The sequence below is a fragment of the Pelodiscus sinensis genome, chromosome 31 (genome assembly GCF_052426305.1).
Source record: "Pelodiscus sinensis isolate ZL-2025 chromosome 31, ASM5242630v1, whole genome shotgun sequence".
Classification (NCBI taxonomy): Eukaryota; Metazoa; Chordata; order Testudines; family Trionychidae; genus Pelodiscus; species Pelodiscus sinensis.
The window spans coordinates 14,219,052-14,242,320 of NC_143082.1; the positions used below are offsets into that span (position 1 = coordinate 14,219,052).

The following is a 23,269-nucleotide window of genomic DNA, read 5'->3' on the forward strand; positions in this document are numbered from 1 at the left end:
GTGTGTGTGTGTGGCTGTGTGTGTGTGTGGCTGTGTGTGTGTGTGGCTGTGTGTGTGTGTGTGTCTCTGTGCGCTGCAGGCACTGCCGGCCTCGCCTCCTTCCACGCCCATTTCCTATTGATTTTTCTAAAGTGCTGGGCTGATTAATAATTCAAGGGGGGGGGGGGTCACGCATGCGAGCGCAGCCCCCAGGCTGGAGAGCGGTGGAGAAGCTGATCCCCGAGCTGGGGAGGGGGTTGCAGCAATGGCTGGAGGGGGGAGTGAACCGCAGAGGTGGAATCAGCCAGCAGCCAGAGCAGGGCCCCGGGCGTCTCCCCCGACCTCCCCGCGGCCGGAGGGCTTGGATGCCCTTTGAAGGGGCAGCCGGCGCGTTGGGCCCAGCCGAACGAAGCGGCTTTCGCTGCCGGGGGCCACGCGGACCAGTCCTGCAGCGGCGGGTTATGGAGCAGCCTGGCCCGTGTGGCTGCCCGGAGCCGCCCTGCCCACCCCAATGCCAGCTCAGCGGCCCTGGGTTCAAGCCGGCGGCTACTTCCTGGCCCAGCTCAGGACGGCCCCTGGCTGCACGCAGGGGCGGGGAGGCGCAGGGCCTGGACCGAGCGCTAAGGCAGGTCTTGGGCTCCGGGATTTGCAGAGCGAGGGGGGCTCTGCGCTGAGTCCGGGGCAGGCGCGTGGGGTGTCTGAGGGGTTCTAGGCTGTGGGAGGGTGTTTGGATGAGGGGTGCTCGGGGGTAGGGCAGGGGGTTCTGACTGGGCCCTGCTGACCTCAGGTGGCCCCGGGGGGGGGGTGCAGTAGGGCTAAGGCAGCCCCCCCCACTCCCAAGAGCAGCCAGCAAACTCCCTCCCAAGTCCTGTTGTGCCCCCGCCCTGCTCTGAGATCGGATACAGGCAGGAGGGGGCGCCTGGACATCCGCCCTCGTCTCCCCGCCCTGCTCTGAGATCGGATACAGGCGGGAGGGGGCGCCTGGACATCCGCCCTCGTCTCCCCGCCCTGCCCAGCAAGCAGGAGGCTCCCGGGGTGGGGGGGCAGCGCTAAGACAAGGGGCAGGAGATGCGCAGCAGTAGGGGGAGGGGCAGCCGAAGCGCCCGCGTTTGACAGATCTCCCGGGAGATCCCGATCGACTGGCTGGTGACCCCACCCCCCAGCGGCAGCCGGGCCCGGGGTGCGGGATGGAGCCTCAGGAACTGCTCCCAGCACACGCCCTGCACCTCCCACCTGGCGCCACGATCCCATGGAGGGGGGAGGACGCTGCAGCCTCTGCCCGGGGCCCGGAACAGGGCAGCCCCCGCCTGCCAGGAGTCAGCAGCACCACCGGGCCTCCGGCAGGGACTTCTAGCTCCCACCCCCAGGGCCTCTGCCAGAGCCTTGGCCCCCGGCCACACCTCCCCCCCGACGCCCCGTTTTCTCCTCCGTGGCGATAGCGTGGCCTACCAGGCGGCTCCATCCCGTGACCTAGGGGCTCTGGGTTCTCGTTCCTGGCTCAGCTGCTGTGAGCAAAACACACCCCTGCTTCACGCCTCAGTTTCCCCTGCTGCCCTTCATCTGCCTTGTATTTAGGTGGCCAGGCCCACACCCGGACGTAGGAGGGAGGGTCCAGAGAAGAGCCACAGGAAGGATGGACGGTCTAGAAGACACGACCGAGGGACTGAAAGAATCGGGTTTGTTTAGCTGGCGCAGGGACGACTGAGGGGACGTGAGAGCAGCTTTCATGGACCTAAAAGGGTGTGACAAGGAGCAGGGTAGCTGGGCCTGGGGTGCGGGATGGGCAATCATTTTTGATGGGGGAGGGGCCATGCCAAGGTTTTGGAAAGTGGCCGAGGGCTGCTCTCCCGTGATATTAACGGAGGGGGTGCAGGATCTGGGATGGAGGTTGGCATGTGGGATTGGGGCGCAGGACGGTGTGCGGGGTCTATGAGGGAGTTTGGGGGAAGGCAGTTGTGACCTGGGGGGCAGGGGTTTGGGATGTGACCCGGGGCAACGGATTGGGGGGCAGGAGCTTGGGGGTGTGACCTGGGCAGGGGGCTAGGGCGCAGGGTCTGGGAGGGGGGCAGAGAGTTTGGGTTTGGTGGGGGGCAGTGGGGTGGGGGAGGGAGGGGCTGGGTGCCAGAGGCAGGCTCTGGCTGGGGGACTTACCTGACTGACTCCCAGCCAGCAGCTTGGCAGGTTCTCAGGCAGCCTCTCCAGCTGCAGGGGGCCATGCGCGTGGTTAACAGCAGCCTGAGGGGGCAGCGCGTCATGCCCTCCCATTGGCTAGAAACTGGTCAACGGGCGTGGTGGGGGGCAGCGCAGGAAGCTGTGAAACGAAAGGGCCGGGGGGGGGGGGGGCGGCCAAGCCGGGAGGCTGCCTGCGGCTCCCTGCTGCGTCCCCAGGCCGCGGATATTCTGCCTGGTCTCCACGGGGCAGGTCCTGCCGGGAGGGGACTCGATGGCCCCTCCCCGTTCTAGGGTGCCGTGACTGATCCGCCTGCAGCTCCCAGCCCTTGGCACGGGCCCGCAGGGGGCACCGCCACGCCGCTCGCGCAGAGCCAGGGACCCGCGAGCCGGAATCGCCGCGGAGACGAAGATCCCAAACCCAGGAAGAGGCCGAGACGCTGGCGTCAGCTTCAAGTTTGGTTTTTTTCTCTTTCGAATAAGACAAAAGTGTAACAAACAAAAGGCAGTGACCGCGTCACCACGGCAACCCGTCCTTACGCCCGGGGGGGGCACGGCGTGCACAGACGCCCCCCTCCCGCCGCAAGAGCCCACCGCATAGGTGGGGCCTGAGCAGAGCTATGGGGCTGGTTCACCGCGGCCCCACGGGAAAGGCAAACCGGAGGCAGCTGGTGAGTGTGTGCCTATGGCAGAGGTGCCCAGCTCCGAGGCTGCTTTTGGGGGGGGTTGCCGGCTGCTGGAATCCCCCGGCCTGGGGGCTGCGAGCCGGGCTCATGGCCTGGACACCGCGTGGGGGTCTCCCGCAGCACCCATAACTGGGCAGAGGCCCGGTGGAGCCAGCAGCCGAGGGATCGTAGTGGGACTAGACCGGGTGCTGGGGGAGGTGCCCCGGGGGTGGGCAGTGACCCGTTGGAAATTTCCGAAACAGGAGTGTGGCAGCTCCCCCCGGATTCTTACCAGGGGAGAGAAGAAACCCAGGGACCGATTTCACAGCCGAAAAGGGGCATGTCAAGCCACCCCCGTCTGGGGACAGGCACCCGGGGAGCCTAGATTTCAACAGGGCAGAGTCACATTCCCAAGGAGGGAGGGAATTTGGGGGGCAGGGGGAGGAAACCTGGCTTTGTACAAGCTGGGGCTCCCCCCCCCCATCTGTCCTGGTACTTCACGGCTCCCTCCCTCTACAATGTGCAGAGCAGGGGCCCCTCCGGGCACAGCCGGGCTGTAACTAAGATCTCCCCTAGAAGGGAGCTTGGCTAGTGAGGCCAGGGAGACGGGGTTGCATTGGCCCAGGTCTCCCGACCCCAAGTCTAGGCTGCCAGCCCAGCAGGCCCGGAAACAGCGTTCCCTAAAGGCCGGAGGAAGGGGGAGGGGGAGGCTGTCCCAGGATCCAGCCAGGCCGGGGCTCAGAGCGTTGGTCCCATGGTGCCCTCCTGGGTCTGGGGCTTGGCAGTGACCCCAGAGCGTCCCGGGACGGGCGGCGGGAGGGCAAGGCCTGGCAGGGGGCAGCCTGGGCCGGGCAGCAGCCGGCTCGGCTCCCCCCAGCTATTGCTCACGGTAAACAAGGCAGGCCCTAGACGGGCACTAATGGCACTTGAGGCTGTAACAGCCCAGCACAGGCAGCCTGGCGAGCGTGCGCCAGGCCCCCATGCCGTAGGGCAGAGCGGCAGCCGGGGCCTCGGGCGGGAGGCGTGGGCAGGGAAGGGCGGCGGGTGCCCACGCCCAGCGGCGGAGCGTCCAGCAGCCAGCGCTGACTCAAGCGGCCGCCGCCCTGCCACAAACTCCGTCCTGGCCGATGCCTGGGGAACTCGGGGGGCTCCCGCATGCTGGGGGTGCACCGGGGCATCGGCGCCGGGAGATCGGAGCGCGGCGCCGGCGCTGCAGGTTGGTACTCGGCGCAGGGGCCCTCTCGCCGGGCCGGCCAGGGGAGAGAGCTGGTGGCCAGAGACATGGGGAGCCGCCACAGCGCAGAGCGGCTGGAGGGGGCTGGTGCCAAAGTCTCGTCCCCTGTGGGGGTCAGCGCCAAGGGGCCTTTCCCGAAGTGGAGGGACCAGGGCAGCCGAAGGCCTCACCCAGCCCGGGGCCTTGTCCACTAGACCCCTGCGGAGCCCGACCCCTCTGGCACCCCACGGCGGGCATGGGCCGGACGGTTGCCCCTCGGGCAGGCCGCTGGGTCGGGCTGGAGGGCAGCGGTAAGGCAGGGCTGCGCGCTGGGCCCCGTGCTGGGGGGCGCTGCTGCGTGCTGCCGGGGCACGTGTCCAATGGGGCCGCCCCCCGCAGGGGCCGTGGAGTGGGGCTTTGGTTTCAAGTGACCCGTTCGTTCAGCAGCCAGCGGAGCCAAGTGGCCCGAGTCTCGGCACGCGGCAGCTCGGGGCGCCAGCAGCTGCTGGGTCGCGGGACCCAGCCGGGGCGGCTCTGCGGAGACGGCTCCACGCGCCCCACCGGGCTGGTCGGAGCAGGCTGAGGGCCAAGGAGAGGGGGGCTGACCCCAGACAGGCCAGGCTCCAGCCCCGGAGGCCTCACCAGGCGTGTGTGTGTGTGGGGGGGGGGGGGGTTACGGGCACTGGCTCAGTGGCTCCACGTTGGGAGATGCTGGGAGGGGGAGATGGCAAAGGCGGGGCTCCGGCCCACCCCCGGCACCAGCAGTAAGACACAGGCTAGGAAGCCCCAGGGAAGATGCTGGCAGGCGGCACTGGGCACGGCGGGGGGCATGGCCCTGGCAGGAGGCAGCTACTCTCAGAGCAGCCCGCGGGGCAGTGAGGGGCTCTTGGGACGCCCCCCCACGGCAGCATCGTCCAGCCAGGCCTCCCTGCGGAATCCACTCCCAGCCCGGCCACCGGTCAAGTCAAGAGCCCTGTTTATGAGTCCAAGTGCGGGGGGGCCGCCCGGCCGGGCTGAGATCTCCGCCCTGCGGCCCGGGCGGCAGCGAAGGCACTGAGTGAAAGTCCCCTGCAGAAAGGGGCCGTCCGAGGCTCTAGGGCGCCCGCAGCTGGCCCAGGCTGGTGTAAACGTCCTCGGCGGCGCTCAGCTCCTCGAAGACGGGGATGAGGTTGAGCAGCTCCGTGTCCGCCATGTCGTCGAACCAGGACTGGACGGGCACCTGCGGGAGCCAGGAACGGGGAGGGGGGGGGTCCCGTTATTGGATTCCACAGATCACCGCTGCACCCATGGGGGGCTGCCCCAAAAGTCTGTCTAAAGGGGCCATGCGGGTGTCACAGGAAAGCTCGTGTTCTCCTGAGCCTGGCTGTGCCATTCACGTGCGTGTCGAATACCGGCATGCGGAGTTATCACCATGGACTCTGGGTTGATGGTGGGAAATTGTCTGTCTGCGGCAGAGCAATGGGCGAGGAATGTTCGTTCAATGTCTATGCTAATTAGCGAGGCTCCATGGATCACAGATCTCCAAGTGCCAGACACACCTGGAGGAATGTGTCTGGCTACCTGCAAGCATGTGAAAGGACGACAGATCCCTGAACCATGTGACCTGCTCTGGCCAGGAAGATGTCAGGGGAGGAATAAAAGTGCTACGTGGCAATTTCCATCTGGTCTCGAGTTCAGCTCCTGATCCCAGATGCAGCCTTGCAGGGACCAACGAGCCGGGAAGAACCGTGGACCCGTCCCGACACAGGATGTAACCAGAGACTTTTAAGCCAGCAGTTTGGAACATCTCTGCTAAGAGCCTGCATCGAGAACTGGGGGATTCGGTGCATGTGATGGATTTTCCTTAACCTCCCTCTCAGCCTTTTCTTTCTTTTAGTAATAAACCTTTAGATGTTAGATTCTAGAGGGTTGGCTCAGCGTGATCTTTGGGTAAGATCCAGAGTGTAAATTGACCTGGGAACTGGCTGGTTTCTAGGGACCGGAAGAACCCGTTTGGGGGAGGTGAGATCGGGGTCTATAACCCCTCACCTGTGGGCAGGCCTGGGGCTGACTGGGGCACAGGGAGAGCTGGGATGTCTGAGGGGTTTTGCTCGTGAGGCTTCTGGCTGGCCAGGCTGGCAGCGGGAGCGCTCGGTGTGACTGGTTTGTGGCCTGTTTGGGAAGGTCTCCGGTCTGGGGCTGCAAGGAGCCCCGCGTTTTGAGCAATTCGCCCTGAGCAGAAGCCCTCAGCTGTGCCTAGACCCGGCCCGGCCCATCACGGGGGGTCAGGGAGGGCCAGGCAGATCCTCCAAGGGCTCGGCTGTCGCCCCCGGGGATGGGGGAAGGGGGGGCTCACCGCGTTCTCCGGGTGGAAGATGTAGGAGGCCGGCGAGTTGTCCAGGATCAGCGTCTTGCGCAGGTCCCGACCCAGCCGGCTCAGGTCCTTGACGTAGCAGCCCTGGTGGAAGACGCAGGCCTCCCGGAAGAGCCGGGTGCGGAACACGCCGCACCGGTCCAGCAGGTCCGTCACCGGGTCGGCGTACTGCCGAGAGAGCGGGGTGCACTCAGAGCGGGACGGGGAGGGGGGCTTGGGCCCCTGCCATCCCCCTATGCCGGGGCCAGCAGGAGCAGCTGGGCTAGCTCAAAAGACCCCCCCCCCCGCTTTCACCTAGCTAGCAGTGCAGAGAACCCCTCCCCCACCACGCCCCCTGTGCCCGCTGCAGGCTGGCGGCGTGGGGAGCACCCCCATAGCCCCCCTTACCTTGGCCAGGCTGGCCGTGAACAGGACACATTCAAACAGCTCCCCCATCCGCCTCAGGAACTCGTCCACAAAGGGCCTCTTGAGCACGTAGACCTGGGGAGGGGAGGGGGCGTCAGCAGGGGGCAGGAGAGATGCCCGGGGGTGGGGGGGGAGACAGCCCGCTGGGGGGTGGGGGCTGGCTCAGGCTCCCTGCATCCGCTGGCCTCCTACTCGTCTGGGGCTGGTTCTCAAGCAGACGGAACGTGGTCCCCAGCTGTCCGTCGGGCGCCAGCTCAAGGGGCCCCGGCTACAGCCCCGTCCTCATCGCTGCTGCCAACAGGGGCCTTCAGCCGGGTCCCCGTCACCCCTCCTCTCCCCCAGCCCCGACGGCCCCTCTTCCTCCGGCGCCAGCGGCCGCCTCCCGAAACAAGTAACCAAGAATAGGCCGTGCTGCCTGGTAACAGCCTATCCTGGATTACTTGAACCGGGCTGTGGCCTTCCGCAGATCCTCCAGGGGCCCCGCTCCTGGGCCGGATCCAGATGGCCGCCCTGCCCTCTCCGTCAGAGGGCCCCGCTCACCTGGTGCATGGTCCCCTCTATCTCCACAGGCACGACGAAGTCCGCATTGTTGATGGGCTGTGGGGGGAAGGAAGCAAGGGGGCTGGGATTAGCACGAGAGGGAAGGGAAGCAGCGAGGGGTCCCCCAGCACCCCCGGGGGGCAGGCCCAGCCCGCGCCGGACTGGTGCGCGAGCTAAGGCAGCGGCTTTGGGCTGCAGATGACGAGGGGGCCTCTAAATACAAAAGAAAAACGTTTCTCGTTTTTAAGCAGCGCCGCCGTTTTAAAGACGACACAGTCTGCTCGCACCGGTCCCCATGCAAATCTACAACTGGAGGGTTTCTATCTCCATCGGCCCGTTGGTGAGATCCCCGCAGGTTCGGTAAGGCTCTTCGACGTGACACAGCTTCTGACCTCAGCATGTGTCACTCCAGGCCTGGGCCCAGCAGCCCCGGGCAGAGGGCTCCGAGACCCCCAGCTGGCCTGCACTTGAGCAGGGTGGTTGGGGGGAGCGTGTCCCTCAAAGGAAGCAGGGTCCGGGCGAGTAAGAGGGGCAGGGCCCGACCACCAGCTCCTGGGGTGATGGGGGGCCGAGTTCAGGTCTGCGGCCCAGCTGCAAATGAGCTGCCAGAATTGGGGGCATGGGCGGTGGGTGAAGGTGGGGCTGGGGGAGGCAAGCCCCCAATCCCACCCCCACCCCGCCCCTTCTGCCCAGGCCGCACCCCCAGCGTCATGGGGAGGCGGGGTGGGGCGTGGCCCCTGCGCTGGGGGAGGGTGGAAGGCACCTGGCTCCAGTAGGCGTTCTGGGGGCGGGGCCAGGCTGGCAGTCCGGGAAGGCAACGCCTCCCCCTGCCTAGCGCACCCGCCCCTGGTTTGGTGAAAACGGGCGTGAGCCCCCTACACACCAGCTGCTCCGCTGCTCAGCCGCAGGTGCTCAGGGGAGTCCCACCCCCCGGCTGTCCGAGCCCTTTTCCAGCCCCAGACGCCCCCAGTTGGGGGGGGTCATGAGAGCTGGATGAAGCATTTTCCTGCCCCTACCCCCTCTCTTCCCATCAGCAGCCGCCCTCTGCCCACCCTCCCCCGAGCAAACATGCGGGGGCACCTTAAAGGAGCTGTGCACCAGCGTCTCGTCCAGGTCGATCACCACGCAGATCCTGCCCTGGTCCTGCTGGGTCACCTCGGGGAGCAGGCATGTCCCGGGGATCTGCAAGGGGAGAGACAGCCCCATGCTGGAGAAGGCTGCACGGGGCTTGGGCATCCGACAGCCACTGGGGGCCAGCAGGGAGAGGCTGCCCACCTGGTGATCGGGGGTGGGGTACCTCCGCAGGACCCCGAGAGCGCGCCGGATTTACTGGCCGCCTCTAGGAAAACTTCTCCAAGCCGGCCCAGGCTGCATTCCCAGAGGGAGACCTTGCCACAGGCTGCACGGGCCGGGGCACGGAACGGCCAGGCTGGGTCAGATCCACGGTCTAGCCTGGCGGTTTGCAGACCGGTTTTCTCATGACCCCGTGGAAGGCAATTGTGGATGCGCGACCCAACAGAATGGGCCTGGAGTGTCCCTGGCAGTCAGAGGCTTCCGGACACCCAGAGCACGGGGCTTGCGTTCCTGCCCCTCCTGGCTCACAGCAGATGTTCAGGGACGCGTGGGGAACTGGCCCAGCCTTTGAAGCCTTGAGCGGCTCCGCTTTCCCAGGGAAGGCGGCTGACTCTAGGCTGCAGCCCACGCCAGCACAAAGCCCACTGGACCCCCACGGATACCAGGGGGGTTTGGCTTGGGTCCTGTTCCCGCAGGAGAGGAAGGGATATTTTCTCGGGGGATCGGAACTGGGAATCTTAGCCCCCCCTCCCACCCCCTCAATCCATGGCAGCTCCTTTGCACACACCTGGTAGAACTGGTACTGAAGACACTGCAGCAGGTCCGACTGGAGCGGGAACGAAGAGGAGAAACCTAGGAATTAGGGTGGGAGCCAGCAGCAGCCGAGACAGCGCGGCCCCGAGCGCGCTGCACAGACTAACCCCCACCCCTCGGCCCTGATCCGGGCACGGACCTCCCCTCGGCTCTGTGCCCTGGGCGCCCAGCAATTCTCAGCTGCGAGAAGGGGAGCGAAATCGCTCAGGAACAATCGAAGGCGGCTGAGTCTCAGCCCACGCGCCAGGTCAGCGGGAGAACGTGGGGCATACGACAGAGCAGGGAAGGGCAGGGGGGTCCGGGTGTGACAAACACCTCCCCGCTTCCCCATGGGCATACAGCAGCGCTTTGCAAACTTCTTTCTCTCATGACCCAGCTGAAGGAAATTGTTGATGCCACGACCTGACAGAACATGTCCGGCGTGCGGGCTGCAGGACGGGGCGTTGGGGTGCAGGACGGAGCGTTGGGGTGCAGGACGGAGCGTTGGGGTGCAGGAGGGGATGCTGGCTTTGTGGGGGCAGCAGGTTCCCAGCCAGTGGGAGCGCAGAGCGCGTGCTCGGGGCAGGACGCGGAGCCCTGTGCACTCACCCCCCTCCCCAGAAGCCGAGCCTGCTGCAGCTGCTTCTGGGGCGCAGCCTGCAGGGCCAGCACAGGCAGGGAGCTGCCTCAGCCTACCCCCCAAACTGCTCACCTGATCCCCCCTGCAGCCACGTGACCCAGGGCCCGACATTCCCCCAGCCCTGGGTCATGCCCCGTCGTTTGGAAACCCCCGACCTCCAGTGACTCGTTTACGGAGAGGGGACCCGATGCAGCCTCCCGGAGGAACATCCCCACCCCAGCTGGTGGGGGTCCCCGCACGCCCGCTCTGTGAGTTTTGGGGGAAGATCGGTGCCGTTTTGGGGGGGAGGGGGGCTATACCTAGATCAGGCTCCATTCAATCACATCTGGAGTAAGAACCAGCAACGGACTCCTGGGCTCCCTGCAATCGGTGGCGAAGCAGGTTCGTTCTTGAGAGACAGGCCCGCGGGGGAAACCCACCGGTGTCTAGCCAGCCCCCTCCCCGAGCCCTGCCGCCCCCTCACCTTGGCGATGGTGCTGGCCTCCTCCTTGCGCAGCACACGCTCCCCTCCGCAGACCGACTGCCCGACATTCTGTGCGCGGAGGCAACAGAAAAGCGCCTTGAAAATGTTCCGGCCGCGCGGTTTCTTGGGAGAAGACCTGGACGCCAAGCCTGGAGCGAGGGAGAGAGCCAGAGCCAGGTGTGAGCGGGAGGGTCCCCCGCAAAGCCAGGGCCACAATCGATCTCTCGATATTGCAGGATCTGGGGAGAAAGATCCGGTCTGTTCCCAGCCTGGGGGGCAGCTTAGCACCAGGTCTACCCACGACAGTCACACAGCAGAAAGCAAAGGATTGTGGGAAATTCCTTCAAGGATGGAGAGGATTCAGCCCTCACTCCTCACACATCCAGCTGCCGTCCCACCCACCGCATGCCCTTCCCAAGTAGCCCACCCCACCCAACGCCCGTCAGGCTGCGACCCCGGGCCCAGGGCTGCAATGCTGAGCAGCGGCCAGGAGGTGGCGCTGCAGACCCGCGCGGGCCCAGCATCTTGGCAGTGCGGTGCTGTCCGGAGCTGGGAAGGGCGGGGAGGGTGTGAAGCGGGAATGGGGGGGGGGGGGGGACGTGCCAGGCCAGTGCAGCCAGTGAGATAAACAGCCCCGGCTCAGAGTCAATGGGGAAGCAGCCACAGCGCACACAGGGCGCGTTTCTCGGCCTCCTCGCTGACCAATAGCCAAGTGATCGGCACTGGCTGGAGGCAACAGATGCTGCAGCCCCCGGCGGGGGGGTTGGGGAGGGGGAATCCAGCCATTCCGGCAGAACACACACTCCACAAGGTTTTCCCCCAAGAAACCAGACAGCTGTTCGCAGGGCAGCGAGGCCCAGCTCTGAGCCGGGCGAGGGGGGAGCAGGAGGGAGACAGCAGCATCTCCAGGCCACTGTGCCCTCCCAAAGAGACTAAAAGCAAAAGGCCCAAGCCCCAGGGTAGAGCAGGCATAGGGGTCAGTACGCTCCCTCCGGCAGGACCTACCTCTCCTACAGAGAGCCACAGGCTGCGCCTGGGAGCGGCTCCTTCGCCTGGCTCCGGCAGCTGCATCGCTACACCCCAACCCTGGGCCCGTAATTCCACCGCCCCTCCCCAGTTGTTATTCTGCACCCAGGCTTTCCTCCCCTCCAGCGTGTGAGCTCTGCCACTGACTCCTCACGTAGCCTCAGGCAAGTCCCTTCATCTCTCCTGCAATTAGGATCTTTTTCAGGCGGGCTGAATGCACCACATCTCTGTGCTCCCAGCACACACCGGGGGGCAGGGCTCACCTGGCTGGCTTCCTCCCCGCTGCATCCTGGAGAGAACCGGGGAGAGGAGCCTGGGGCCGGCAGTGAGCCCAGCCCACCGATAACCCGTGTCTAGTCCCCAGCCCGCTCCGATAACAGCCGCAGCTTTTCCTCCGTCGCCAGCACCGCACCCGGACAGAGGTGGCTACATGGCACTAATGGCCCAGTGGTGTTCGGGGACGGCTCCCTTCCCCAGTCCTGGCCCCGCACCAAGGCACCGGTCTCAGGCCCAGGATGCAGAAGGGGGCGCCTGGCCAGCTCCTGAGAGTCCATCAAACCTGCCCTGTGGAGCAAGGGCAAACGCTCCCCTTGTGCCAGCCAGCCCCCATTTACAGATGCCCCCCGAGGGGCTGGGCTCATTCCCGACCCCTTGCAAGGGCCATGCCAGCTGGGAGGGGGGGCTGGGACCTTTGGCCGACACACAGGGAGCCCAGCCAATGGGACCGGTTAATGATAAACCTGCTATTTGCTTTGCTGATAATCCCCTGCCGGGCTGGGGAGGCGCTGAGGGGGCAGGCAGCAGCCAGTGGGATGCAAGGTGCAAACTGGCAGGCACCCTGGGGTAGCTTTTGAGGGTGGAACGAAACAGCCCCCCCCCCGCACACCCAGCAGCACCCCAAAAACACACACGCCCAGCAGCACCCCAAAAACACACCCAGCAATGCCCCACACTCACCCAGCAGCAGCACCCCACATCCCCCCACAAACACTCACCCAGGGCCCCCCCCACACACCCGCCCAAGGCCTTTCCCTCACTAAGCGCAATTTCAAACGCCAGCTGCATTTCCTCTTTCTCCCTGGTCCGAGCCTCTTAACAAGCGGCTCTGAACATTTTCTCCTGAAAACCCTTCGTTCCGGGCCCAGACGCGTCGCCCGTCTCCTCTGCTGAGCCGAGCCCCGGCACGAAGGCGGCTCCTTGGCTCCCTTTCCCTCCGGCACCAGCTGCAGAGGCGCAGCCAGCAACCAAGAACCCGAGGCCGTGCGCAAACGCAAGTCTCCCCAGAGCAGACGGTCCCGGCCCCATGCCTGCGTTCGCAACCCCCCAAACGCCAGGCACATGTCCCTGGAGGGTAAAGGGGAGAATTCTTGGGAACAGAGGATTCGCCACCATAGCAGCCCGTGGGCCTAACGTGTCCAGCAGCGGCTGGTCCTAAGGGACGTGAGAACCCCCGATGCACCCGCTCCACGCTTAACAGTCACGGCAGGGAAATCGGATCACCTCTAGAGCACAGCAGAACGTAGCAAAGAGCCACCGCCCTGCAGCAGGAGAACCCCATAGCGTGTCCACACAAGACAATTGCTCCGGATTAAGGCAAGTGGGAATCTAAGGCAGTCTCACCTCCCCAGGCAGGCACCTGGGGTCTCATTCGGCAGGACATGCCCCATGTAGACCAACCTTTAAAACCCCTCTAAACGGCTCCAGCGTCCTGGGGACCTTTCCGACCACCCTGGGACCCAGTCGGTTATTTCTCTTCTCCCGCCAATAGTGCCAGACCCGCAGCGCCACCCTCACCTGGGGGAATCTTTCCAGGTTGGGGGTTTCTATTCTCACACTGGGTCAAGGGGAGGCGGCCGCCTGGCTGATACAGCCGCTGCTCAAGGCGCCTTCTCCGCTCTCCAAGCCTCGGACTGGATGCGGCGTTATAAAGCCAGCCTGCCCGGCATCCAACACCTCGTGGCCATAAAAAACGAAGTATGGGACACTTCCAGCCCACTCAACGGGCCTCATTAGCACCGGTCCTTCAATAGACAGGTGCCCTCTCCCTTCTTTTTCCTGTTAGAAATTCTGGGTTCCTTATTTCCCGCCCAGCGCAGCTGGGGAAGTGGGTTTTGCCCACGCAGGCTCAAGCGCCTGCATCTGTTGTTGTTAGTCTCTAAGGCTACGTCTAGACTGCAGGCTTTTCCAGAAGAGCGCGTCCACACTGCCAAAGTGCATCGAAAAAGCAATCTGCTTCTTCGAAAGAGAGCGTCCGCCCTGAATGGAGGCTCGCTCGCGTGGAAGCTGCGATTGCTACGAGCAGAGGGGCTGCCAGGGCACCTGGGCTTTTCCCTCTTCCCCATCCACGCGCAGCTTTTGCTGAAAGAGCTCTCCACAAAAAGGCTTCTTCCTCGTAGAATGAGGTTCGCCAATGTTGGAAAAGCCCCCTCTGCTCTTTCGATTTTTTCCCGAAACAACGGGATTGCAGTGTGGACGTAACTCCGGGGTTGTTGGGAACACGGCCGTTTTTCCGACAGAACGCTGGAGTGTAGACATACCCTAAGGTGCCACAGGATCACTCCTTGTTTCCCGAGCTTTATGCTCACCTTGAAGCCTAACCTAAGCCCATCCTGGTCTCAAGGCGCCAGCGCCGGGTTTCCCTCCACGTACCCTCGCTTGCCAGGAGCAGTTACAGCTCAGCCGGCTGCGGTGGTGGGGGCAGACCCTGGCGACAGAGAATCCGGTGCAGCCCATGCCGGAAGCCATCTCCACACCGCCCGCCTGCAGAGCCAACCCGCCCAGCGATGGACACGGGCTGCCAGACTCTCGGCCAGGTCATAGCTGCTGGGCTGGTGGCGGCGGAAGAGCCTGGACGGCAGGCGAGGTGCAATAGCGTTATTAGCAGGGGGGAGCCAGCACGCTGGCATGGCCTAGCGTCAGGTCCTGCCAACGGTGGCCATAGCAGGACCTCCCGAGAGGACAGCCTGGGGCTAAAGTCAACCACCCAGCTGCATTGTCTACGGCAGCATGAGCCGGAATTCAAGGGGGAGGACACGGGGAAGGCAGAAGAGGGTGAGAGAGGCCACTGGAGCCCGACAAGACTCCACGATGGAAGCAACCATTGGCCTTTGATTTGCTCGCCACGATTCTTGTGCCCAGGTGGGCTTGATACCCCAAGTGAGAAAGCCCCAAAGCGCCGCCAGGTGCAAATTCCTCCACACACGTCTCCTCCAACGCGGTGCATTCCAGCAGCAGGCAGGCGAATCTCATCCGGTCCCATGCTGGGAGAGGGGTCGGGCTGCCGGGGTGCCCCCGAGGGAGGCGTTTTTGAGGAATGCTTCATCCCAAAGCATTTTAGAAGGTTCCCGGGTCGGAAGAGACCACCAGGAACACCTAATCTGCAAAGCACAGGTCATAGGACGTGCCCCGCTTCCCTCCTGTTTGACCCGGAGCCCAATGGGCCAAGGATGGAGGATCCATTCCAGCCTCTGGTGAACTGTTCCAGTTTAAATTCCCGTCCCGGTTAAACGGGCGCTTACCGTCCCGTTGGAGTCCGCGAGGCGTTTGTCGGCCAGACAGACGAGCCCAGGAGCAAATCCGTGCTCCCCCCCCCACCCCTCCCTTTGTCGACAGAAAGGGATGCAGCGCCCGGTGCCGTGAAGAGGAGAAAGCCACGCAGACAGGAGCGGGGGCGGCGGCGCCTCACAACCACGTTTCCGCCACGGGTCAGTCTCCAAGCTGACCGAGCTGCTGCTAATCCAGCCCCTTTGTCACAGGCTCGGCCAGGGACACGTGGCTCCCAGGTGGAGGATCCAGCGCACTTCCAACATCCTAGGGTCTTGTCTGGCGAAACCACAGGACAAGTCGAACCGCTCTCGTCCGGCACTCCCTGGAACGGCACCATCCGTGGTCCAGCACGATTCGAGTTCCTGGATGGCCACTTACGGGTGTGGCCAAGTTTCCCGCGGTCCCATAAAGTTTGTTTACAGCCCCCAGTCCCGGCTCTCAGTGTCATTTCGCTCTAACTTACCCCTCAATGTCGTCTCCCAGCCCAGCGAGCAGTGGCCGTGTTGGTAACACAGCTAGACAATATCGGCCTCCTGTGGTCTGGCAAATTCTCTGGTTCAGCCCCGGTCAGGTCCCGAGGGTGCCGGACTGCGGAGGTTCCACAATACCGTATTTCCTAGCGTATAGGCGGAGGCACGCCAACGTTCGGGGAGACGGCGATGAAGGTCAGTGCATGAGTCAGGCTCTCAAAATAGCCAAGGCTGAAGTCAGATACAGCCCCCCCCAGGAGGGAGAGACATGGAGCCAGAGGAAAAGGTGCAGGAGGGTTGGCACAAGGCAAGAGGTGGCGGCTGAGGCTTATAAAAAATGGAATCCAGACACCACTGGGGTCCCACTGTCAGACGCCCCACACCCGTCTGGGAGCTGGGACGGGCAGTGGGGACGGCACGATGGTTAGTCCTCCAGTCCCCCGCGAGCCTGGGGAGCACCAAAAGCAGCCTCCCTCGCACGTCCCCGATCACACCCCCTTGGCACCATGGTATCCACATCCCCGGAGGCAGGTGCCCACGGATTGGCAGGGCTCTGCTCACAGCCGTGCCAATGCCACTCGAGCTCCACCCCCAGGCCAAGGATACATCCGGCTCAAGGTTCCCCGCGTGGTTGGCCAGGGCGATGCGGCTGGGCAGGTCCCAGAGCTCCCTGCGGCGATGGCTGTGGCTGGACTCCGCGGCCCGTGGGACAGGCCAGGTGTCCTGGCCTCCTTCATGACCCACAGAGCAAGCGGCGGACGATCCAGCTGGCCGGTAGGAAATCCCGTCCGGGGAGCCGGAGGGCAGGACGCGGCCACGGCAGCTCTTGGTGGCTGTTGAGGCGCCTGCCCTGAGCGCTCTGGGTGCCAAGTGCAGCCACAATGGTTGGGGGGGGGGGGGGGGAGGGATTGAAACGGTTTTGCAATTGGAGCTAGAGACACCCTGAGCAAGACGCCCCAGCGAGAACCGCAGCCCCGGTTTTTCTACAGCCCCCGTCAGCGAGTCCCGGTGCTCGTTCGCCCGCTTCACATTTTACTTTCCGGATTTTCCGGCCCAGGGCTGGCAGGTCCAGCCGGAAGCGGCAGAGGGTGGGGGGCTCCCGGGCTGCCCGCTCTGCCCCGCCATTTGGGGACCCCTCGCAGGGAGCAGGGTGGGGCATCAACTCCGAGGTAGCTGCTCGCTCGGTTCCCGAGCCGAAGTGCTTTAGGGTGATGGGGGGCGGGGCGCAGCCGCCGAGAGGGCCAGGCCCAGCCAAGACACACGCCTTGCTGGCAGCTGGGTTCCCCTCACGCACCATCACCCCGTCCTCGGGGGGAGGTGGGGGGGGACTTCAGTGTAGTCCCCTCATGCTGTCCCCGTAAGAAACCAGACACTCATACGTCAGCCTCTGGGCAGCCCATTTTTGGCACAAGAGGACCATGATTTACTGTCTATGAGGCACACGAGGGCACCCCGCTTTCTGGCCCCCCCCACATCCTGCTCCCCAGCCTGCCCGCACTTGGCTTTGCCAGACGCCTCTCACCGGCTGCGCGGCCAGGGACTGCCTAGGTACTAATGCAGCCAGCACCCATCCCAGGCTCAGGCCTCTCCGGTTACTGCCCCTCTGGGTTTCTAGCTGCCCCAGGGCAGGTGGGAATCTCAAATTCAGGGAAGCCCAATAAGCTTCTTCCACCCGTTTCCAGTCAGTGCGGACTGGGACCACAGATGGGATATCAGCCCTTCCCAGCCCATCCTCAGAATGGGGGGGGACCCCTCTGTGCACCCTGCAGCTGGGGCCAAGTTCAGCTGCAGCCCCTGATGCTGACGGGCTGAGTCCCCGCAGCGGCCCACTGGCCTGGCCCCGCTGCGAGCGCCGTGCCCCGAAGCGAATTCATCCACGAACCGGCGACTCGGCGCCCAAACCGCACTGAGTGTGGCCGCTGAGCGTCTCGGGGCTCCGGCCTGGGCCCCGTGCAGCAGGGCTGCTCGCTGGGAAGGGGCGAGCTTACAAAGTCGGGGGGGAGGAACTGTGGGGTCGTCTCCCTTCCGGGGGGGGGGACAGGACGACTAGCTACCCACGCGTGGAATCCGAGTGGAAAGTCCCTCGCCCGGAGCCAGAGCCCCGAGTGGGACCCCCGCGACATGAATTATTCACACGCTCGAGAGCCCTGGCCTGGGAACGGGAGTGGGGGGTTAGGAAGAACAAGGCACCTTTCCCCTTGCACAGGTTTTGCAGCTCCCAAGATGGGGGGCGGTTAGACGAGGGACCTTCCCCTTCCATCGCCTGCCCTCCCCACCCATACAACCGGCTACAATCCCCTGGTGCTTTTTGCCCAGCGCCGTGACACAGACCCGGCTCCCTGGGGAGCGCCACCCCCTGGCCAGTTCAAGGCCACGTTTCCCACGCCCCGTGGCACCCCCAGGCCGGCCCGTCTCCCCGTGGACAGAGACAGAGCGGGTTGGCCACTCCAGAGCCATCCACGCCTTCAGAGCTCTTTCCCAGTCCCCAAAAGAGAATTCCACGGGCGGCTTTCCACCGGGCCGAGACGCCACCTCGGCCCGTCCACACGCCGGCGTGCTCCGTCCACACAGCCCACAGCGGCCTCCTGCCGGCCGCCTCCTCTCCCCGCACGGAAGCGGGAGAGCCGGGCGGCCTGGCGGAGGCTGCTCCTTTCTGGGGGCTGAGGGATCCCGTGTGTTCCCCAGCCAGGCTGGGAAGGGACATTTCAAAGGAGTGTGTGTTAAACATCCCTGGGGATGGGAAAGGTTAACTGGTTACCTGGTTAACCGGGAAGCATCACCCGAAACGGGTAGTGCTCCTCAGTCCCAGTTAACTGGTTGGGGGCTAACCCACTTCGCTGGTTAACAGGTTAACTATTAGGTTGACCGGTTAACTAATTAACTGGGATTTTACGTCCCTGGTCTCCCCTGTTCCAGGAAGAACCTAACACTTGTCTCACCCCCTGCAGGGTGTCAGCAGGGCCCAGGGAGAACAGAGCGGTGCCATTTTAGCAGCACCCTGGCTGCCTGTCGGAGCGAAATATCCGACCTCCAGCAACCGCCAAGCAACAGCCCTGCAGGAGGAGGCCGGGCGCTGGAGGTACCGGGCATGGCTGCTTGTAAGTCTCTGAGCAAACACACTCGGATTCTCTCCAGACCCCCCAGGCAGGAAATGAGGCCCTGAAGCAATCTAGGGATTAGGACTAAAACTACGGGGGCTTTACTGCCCCATAGCGCTCTGGCGCAGGGATGTGAAAACACCCCCCCCCCCCAGCCCAGCTAGTGACAGCGCTAAATCACCAGTGTAAGCTAGGGATGCAAAATCCCCGTTAATCAGTTAAACGTTCGGTGAACCTAACACGTAACTGGCTCAAGGGGGATCCGAGCTGGGGATCACTCCAGCCCAGCTGGAGTAGCTCCCAACTTTCAGGGCAATCCCCCCTAAACCAAGCAGCCTCCAGTCTGTGGTAGGGGGGAGCTGCGCCACCCACACCGGTTCCTGGTTAACTTTTCACATCCCTGGTGTAAACCAGGCTACGGCACAGGGAGCCGCACTGCCAACGCCGAGCGCTACTGCCTGGGGAGTGGTGCTTTACCTAGGCTGCGTCTACACTGTAGCCTTCTTGCGGAAAACCGTATGCAAATGAAGCTCGGCGTGGTCTATCGCCGTGCTTCATTTGCATAATTAACGAGCCACCGTTTGCGCGCAAGAGAGGGTTTCTATGCAAACAGGAGCCGTCGACGCTGCTCTTCTGTGCAAAAGCCTCTTGCGCAAAAACGGCGGCTCATTAATTATGCAAATGAAGCGTGGCGATAGTCCACGCCGAGCTTCATCTGCATAAGCTTTTCCGCAAGAAGGCTACAGTGTAGACGCAGCCTGAGTGCGCTGGGAGACCCCTCCGCCAGGCGCTGCCATGGCCCCGCTGCCGCGGCTGCTCGTTAAAGCGCGCAGCGTAGACAAAGCCTCAGGCAGAGTCTGCCGGCAGTTCTACATGTTTTCAGGCCGGAGCCGCACTGCTCTTAGGATACGCTCGGGGTTTCCGGCAGCCGGCCTGGGAAACGACGGATTGGAGCCCGGAAACTTCCAAGCCCAGCGGAAACCGAGACAGACAAAGCTCAGAGGGGCTCCGATGGTTTGAACGCTGGCGGCAGTGAACCGCGCCTGCCGGCTGTCACACTACAGCGCCACGCCCTACGCCGGCGACTGTGCTTCCGGAGAACGGCAGACCCCCAGGGCGGGGTTTCCTTTTTTAAAAAGGCCACCAGTCCCCGTGGCTCATTCATTCCCTGGAACGAATCGGGAGATCCAAAACAAGGCTCCCAGCCAAAACGCTCTCAGGAACCGGTGGATGCCAGAGCTTGGCATTCGCCCCAATCCGCCAACGCTCCCCTCTCACTTCAGCTGCCCCCCAAACACTGGAGCCCGGCCCACCAAAGCCCCGGTGAAGGGTCTGACGGGCAGCAGAGCACCGCTGAGCTGGAGCAGAGACCCGGGGCTGGAGGAAACGCCTTTCAGTCCCTGAAACGAAAGCCACTGGCATACGGGGAGTGGCCCGGCCACGCACGATGCCCCAGCTTCCGCCAGGACTCAGAGACGTTCCACCAGGCGATCCGGGCACCCGAGACGCCGGGGTTCAATTACCCACCACGCCCTGCCCCAGCTGAAACCTGCGGAGCAAGAGCCAGCAGGGAGGCAGGAATCTCCCGGATAAGTCTCCTCCGCCCACCAGCTAGTTCCAAGTCTGATTGTGGCTTCCCAGCACGTCCTTCCTGCGCAGGCTGCGGGGAGAAGGCCGGTGCGTGGGCGAGGCGGGTCCCTTCCATTAGGAGCCCAGACCAGCCAACGCTCCGGGTCTCCGTTGATCTCAGCCTGCGGGTCAGATATTACCTCCCACTCCTCTCCACCACGGAGCCTGCAAGCGGGGTTCAGGGGGTCTGCCATGCAGGGCCGCCAGGGGCTGGGGCCCAGGCAGAAAGCCGAAATCGGGGGCCCCAAGCCCCATGAACCCTGAGCAACTTAAGCTTCTTGAGGCTCCGTGTGGCCCTAGACCTCCGCCCGGCTTGCCGCCTCCTAACACTGCTCCTGGCTTTTATACGTGGAAAAAGTCGTGGCACCCACAGGCCTTTTTAGAGCCCGTTACAGGGACCTCTGGAAGGAAAAGGCTGAGAACCCCCAGCTCTCCAGGACTGGGACAGCCCCCTCCTCTGTCTCATCCTGTCCAGCCTCGCCTCAGGGCGGGCACGGGGAACCTTTTTGGGGTCAGGGGCCGCACAGAAGTGGAAAGCAAAAACCAAACAAAAACCCACAGCAACCCCTCGCTGACATGCCCCCCGACTGAGACGGGCCCTCCGCACATTCCCCTCGCACACCAGAGCCGCCGGGGGGCCCAGCCTAGAAGACTTTGGGTGCTTCAACCCAGTGGTGGTGCGGCGGGGAGGAGGGGCTGGAGCACCAGCGTGGACTCCCCTGTGCTGGGGGAGAGCCCTGAGCCGCAGGGCTGGATCCAGGCAAGCCAGCGGCCAGAGGCAGCCCCCGGGCCTTTGTTTCCCCCTTTGCCTTAGGCAGATCACAAAACTAGTTCAAGGTGATTTGGGGAGACTCTGGTGACCCAGGGTGGCAACGATTGCTGGGTGTCAGCCGGGAAACGGGATGAGCCGGAACAGGCTCTTGTGCAGCCCTGACCTGAACCTCAGCCACAGGTCGGGAGAGGGAAGAGCTACAATGCAAATTCTCCTTCCTGACCGGCTGCGGAAGGAGACCTCACAAGTGTGAACTAGTATGTGGCTGAGAACAGCCTCCTGGCCAGGCCTTGGGGCACCTACCTCCCACCTGGAGAATCCCAACCTTCAGCCTCATCTGTGCCACTGCTCTTTACTGAACACGGAGCTGGGAGCCAGGGTCTCCGGTGTTACAACCCCCATGGTAACACCAGGCAAATCACCTCTCTGGGAAACGGTCACAACCAATGGTCCCTCTAATTTTTTCCATCTATGTGCGGAATGCATTTTATCATATGCACCAAGGCATGCACAGATGTGTACCACCATCAGGAACACAGGCTGCTGGCTATGCACACTCTGCAATCAGCTGGGCATTTGAATCTCTCCTGGGAAGCCACCCAAGCGCTCAGCTTACAGGGAACACAGCTCACAACCACCGTGCGAGGAAAGCATGTGCACTAGTGCGCAGTGTGCATGTAAGTGCTACGGATTATTAAGTCTTCCAGAACAAACCAGCGACTCTTTCAACCAGAAACAAGCTCCCCAGCTCCATGCCCCAAGAGCACAGAGGCTTATCGACGTTAACTTTCTTTCCGAGTCATTTCCCATTGCTAACACTAGACAAGGTCCTGAGGAGAGAAAGTAGCCCTGGTGTGGATAAGGCACGAGGTTCCTGTCTGTTGTGGGCCACTTGAGCCTGCCACTTCACACCTTTAGGGTGTGAGAGACGGCTCTGTGTCACGGAAAGTGTCTCTACACTAGCAGTCCCACCAACGGAGGCTGCAAGGCACCCGCCAGATGAGGCCAAAGGGACCCGTCCGCTGCCCATCCCAGTGACACACCAAGGTCTGGTTTCCCCCCACCAGTCTCACTGAGAGGGGGACGGGGGGGGGTGTAGGAGGGGATCACTCATGTATTTAAGAGGAATAAAGGCGGCTGTGTTCTGCAGCCAGAGCACGATCACTGCACGTCCGCTGCGCCCCTCCCAAATGCACTGGACCCCCTGCTGCCTTGTGCCCCTCACAGCAGGGCCGCACCATTGACAGCGATGCAGGAAACCCCCACGTTATTTCTGGTTTGTAGAATCCTTGCAGCGGGAGCGGTCGCTTCTCCCGTCTCTGTGCAGCGCCCGGCACGACAGGCCACTTCGTCTGCAACCTTGTCAAGTGCTACTCTGATACATACGGCAAAGGACTGTAACGCTCTAGCGCGAACAGCAACATCAGGAGCTCGTGCGACTGCACATCCTCTGATCTGTGCCGTCAAGTGCCAGCCATGCCCCTCTGCCATGGATATTGGCCAAACCAGGCATTCTCTGCGCCAAAGGATAAATGGCCACAAATTAGACATCGGGAATGGCCACACACACAAACCTGTAGGGGACATTTTAACCTACGTGGACACTCAAGCATGGATTTAAAAGCAGCCGTTCTTCTCCAAAGGAATTTCAACAGCCAATTACAGAGAGAGACGGCAGAACTGGAATTCATCTACAAATCTGACCAACCCTGGGCTTGAACAAATACCTTAACTGCTTAATGCACTACAAAGCCAATTTCCCCTGCCTTTAACATCCACATTGTCACATCAAAAGCTCTGTTTGGGACATATCCAGCCTGCTTAATTGGCCTCATTAACACAGGTATTCCAATTAACAGGTAACTGCTTTTGCTGATTTATATCTATCGATCTACACATACATATCTATCGATATATCTTGGATTCTGTTATTTCCACTCCAGCTCATCTGACGAAGCGGGTTTTGCCCACGAACGCTCATGATCCTGAATATTTTTGCTGGTCTCTAAGGTGCCACAGGACCACTCCTTGTTAGTGCACTGCTGGTGTTGGAATTTCTGCCCCGACATAGCTGCAGCAAGGCAATGCAAACTCCTGGTGCCATCCCCATTTATTCCAGGGGGTTCACACTGGCATGGCTCCATCTGGGGAGGAAATCCCAGCACCAGTGAGAACACCAGAAGGGACCAATGTGATGCTCTCTTGTCTGAGCTTCCGGAGGGCAAGGCCTCAGGGTGCGAGGATTCACAAGCCCTTGGGTTCTTATATGGCCTCGCTACTGTGCCACACACGGTTCTCCTCACAATCCCCCGAGAGACACAGCAGTGCTGCAACGGGGACTCAGCAACACAACACTCAACAGCACAGCACCTAGCCTCTAGCAGCCCAGGAATCTGCCCCACAAGGCCTGAATCGGGCTCCCTAGACAATGAACG

At 63.2% G+C, this 23,269-nt stretch overlaps 1 protein-coding gene across 8 annotated transcripts in view; it reads right to left on the bottom strand.

Moving 5' to 3' along the window:
• Positions 1-2,594: 2,594 nt before the first annotated feature.
• Positions 2,595-23,269, bottom strand: part of CTDSP2 (CTD small phosphatase 2) — a 72,912-nt gene continuing 52,237 nt past the window's right edge. For 4 of the 8 annotated variants that reach the window (XM_075901717.2, XM_075901716.2, XM_075901714.2 and 1 more), the window contains 7 exons: positions 10,294-10,442; positions 9,186-9,224; positions 8,405-8,506; positions 7,325-7,381; positions 6,767-6,859; positions 6,362-6,547; positions 2,595-5,245 (listed from right to left, as the gene is read on the bottom strand). In XM_075901717.2, coding sequence (XP_075757832.1) covers positions 5,120-5,245; positions 6,362-6,547; positions 6,767-6,859; positions 7,325-7,381; positions 8,405-8,506; positions 9,186-9,224; positions 10,294-10,442 — 752 coding nt within the window. In that variant the 3' untranslated portion in view covers positions 2,595-5,119. Of the gene's footprint in view, positions 5,246-6,361; positions 6,548-6,766; positions 6,860-7,324; positions 7,382-8,404; positions 8,507-9,185; positions 9,225-10,293; positions 10,533-11,582; positions 14,905-23,269 lie in introns of those variants that run through there. The other 4 variants (XM_075901712.2, XM_075901711.2, XM_089774674.1 and 1 more) reach the window with 3 other exon arrangements.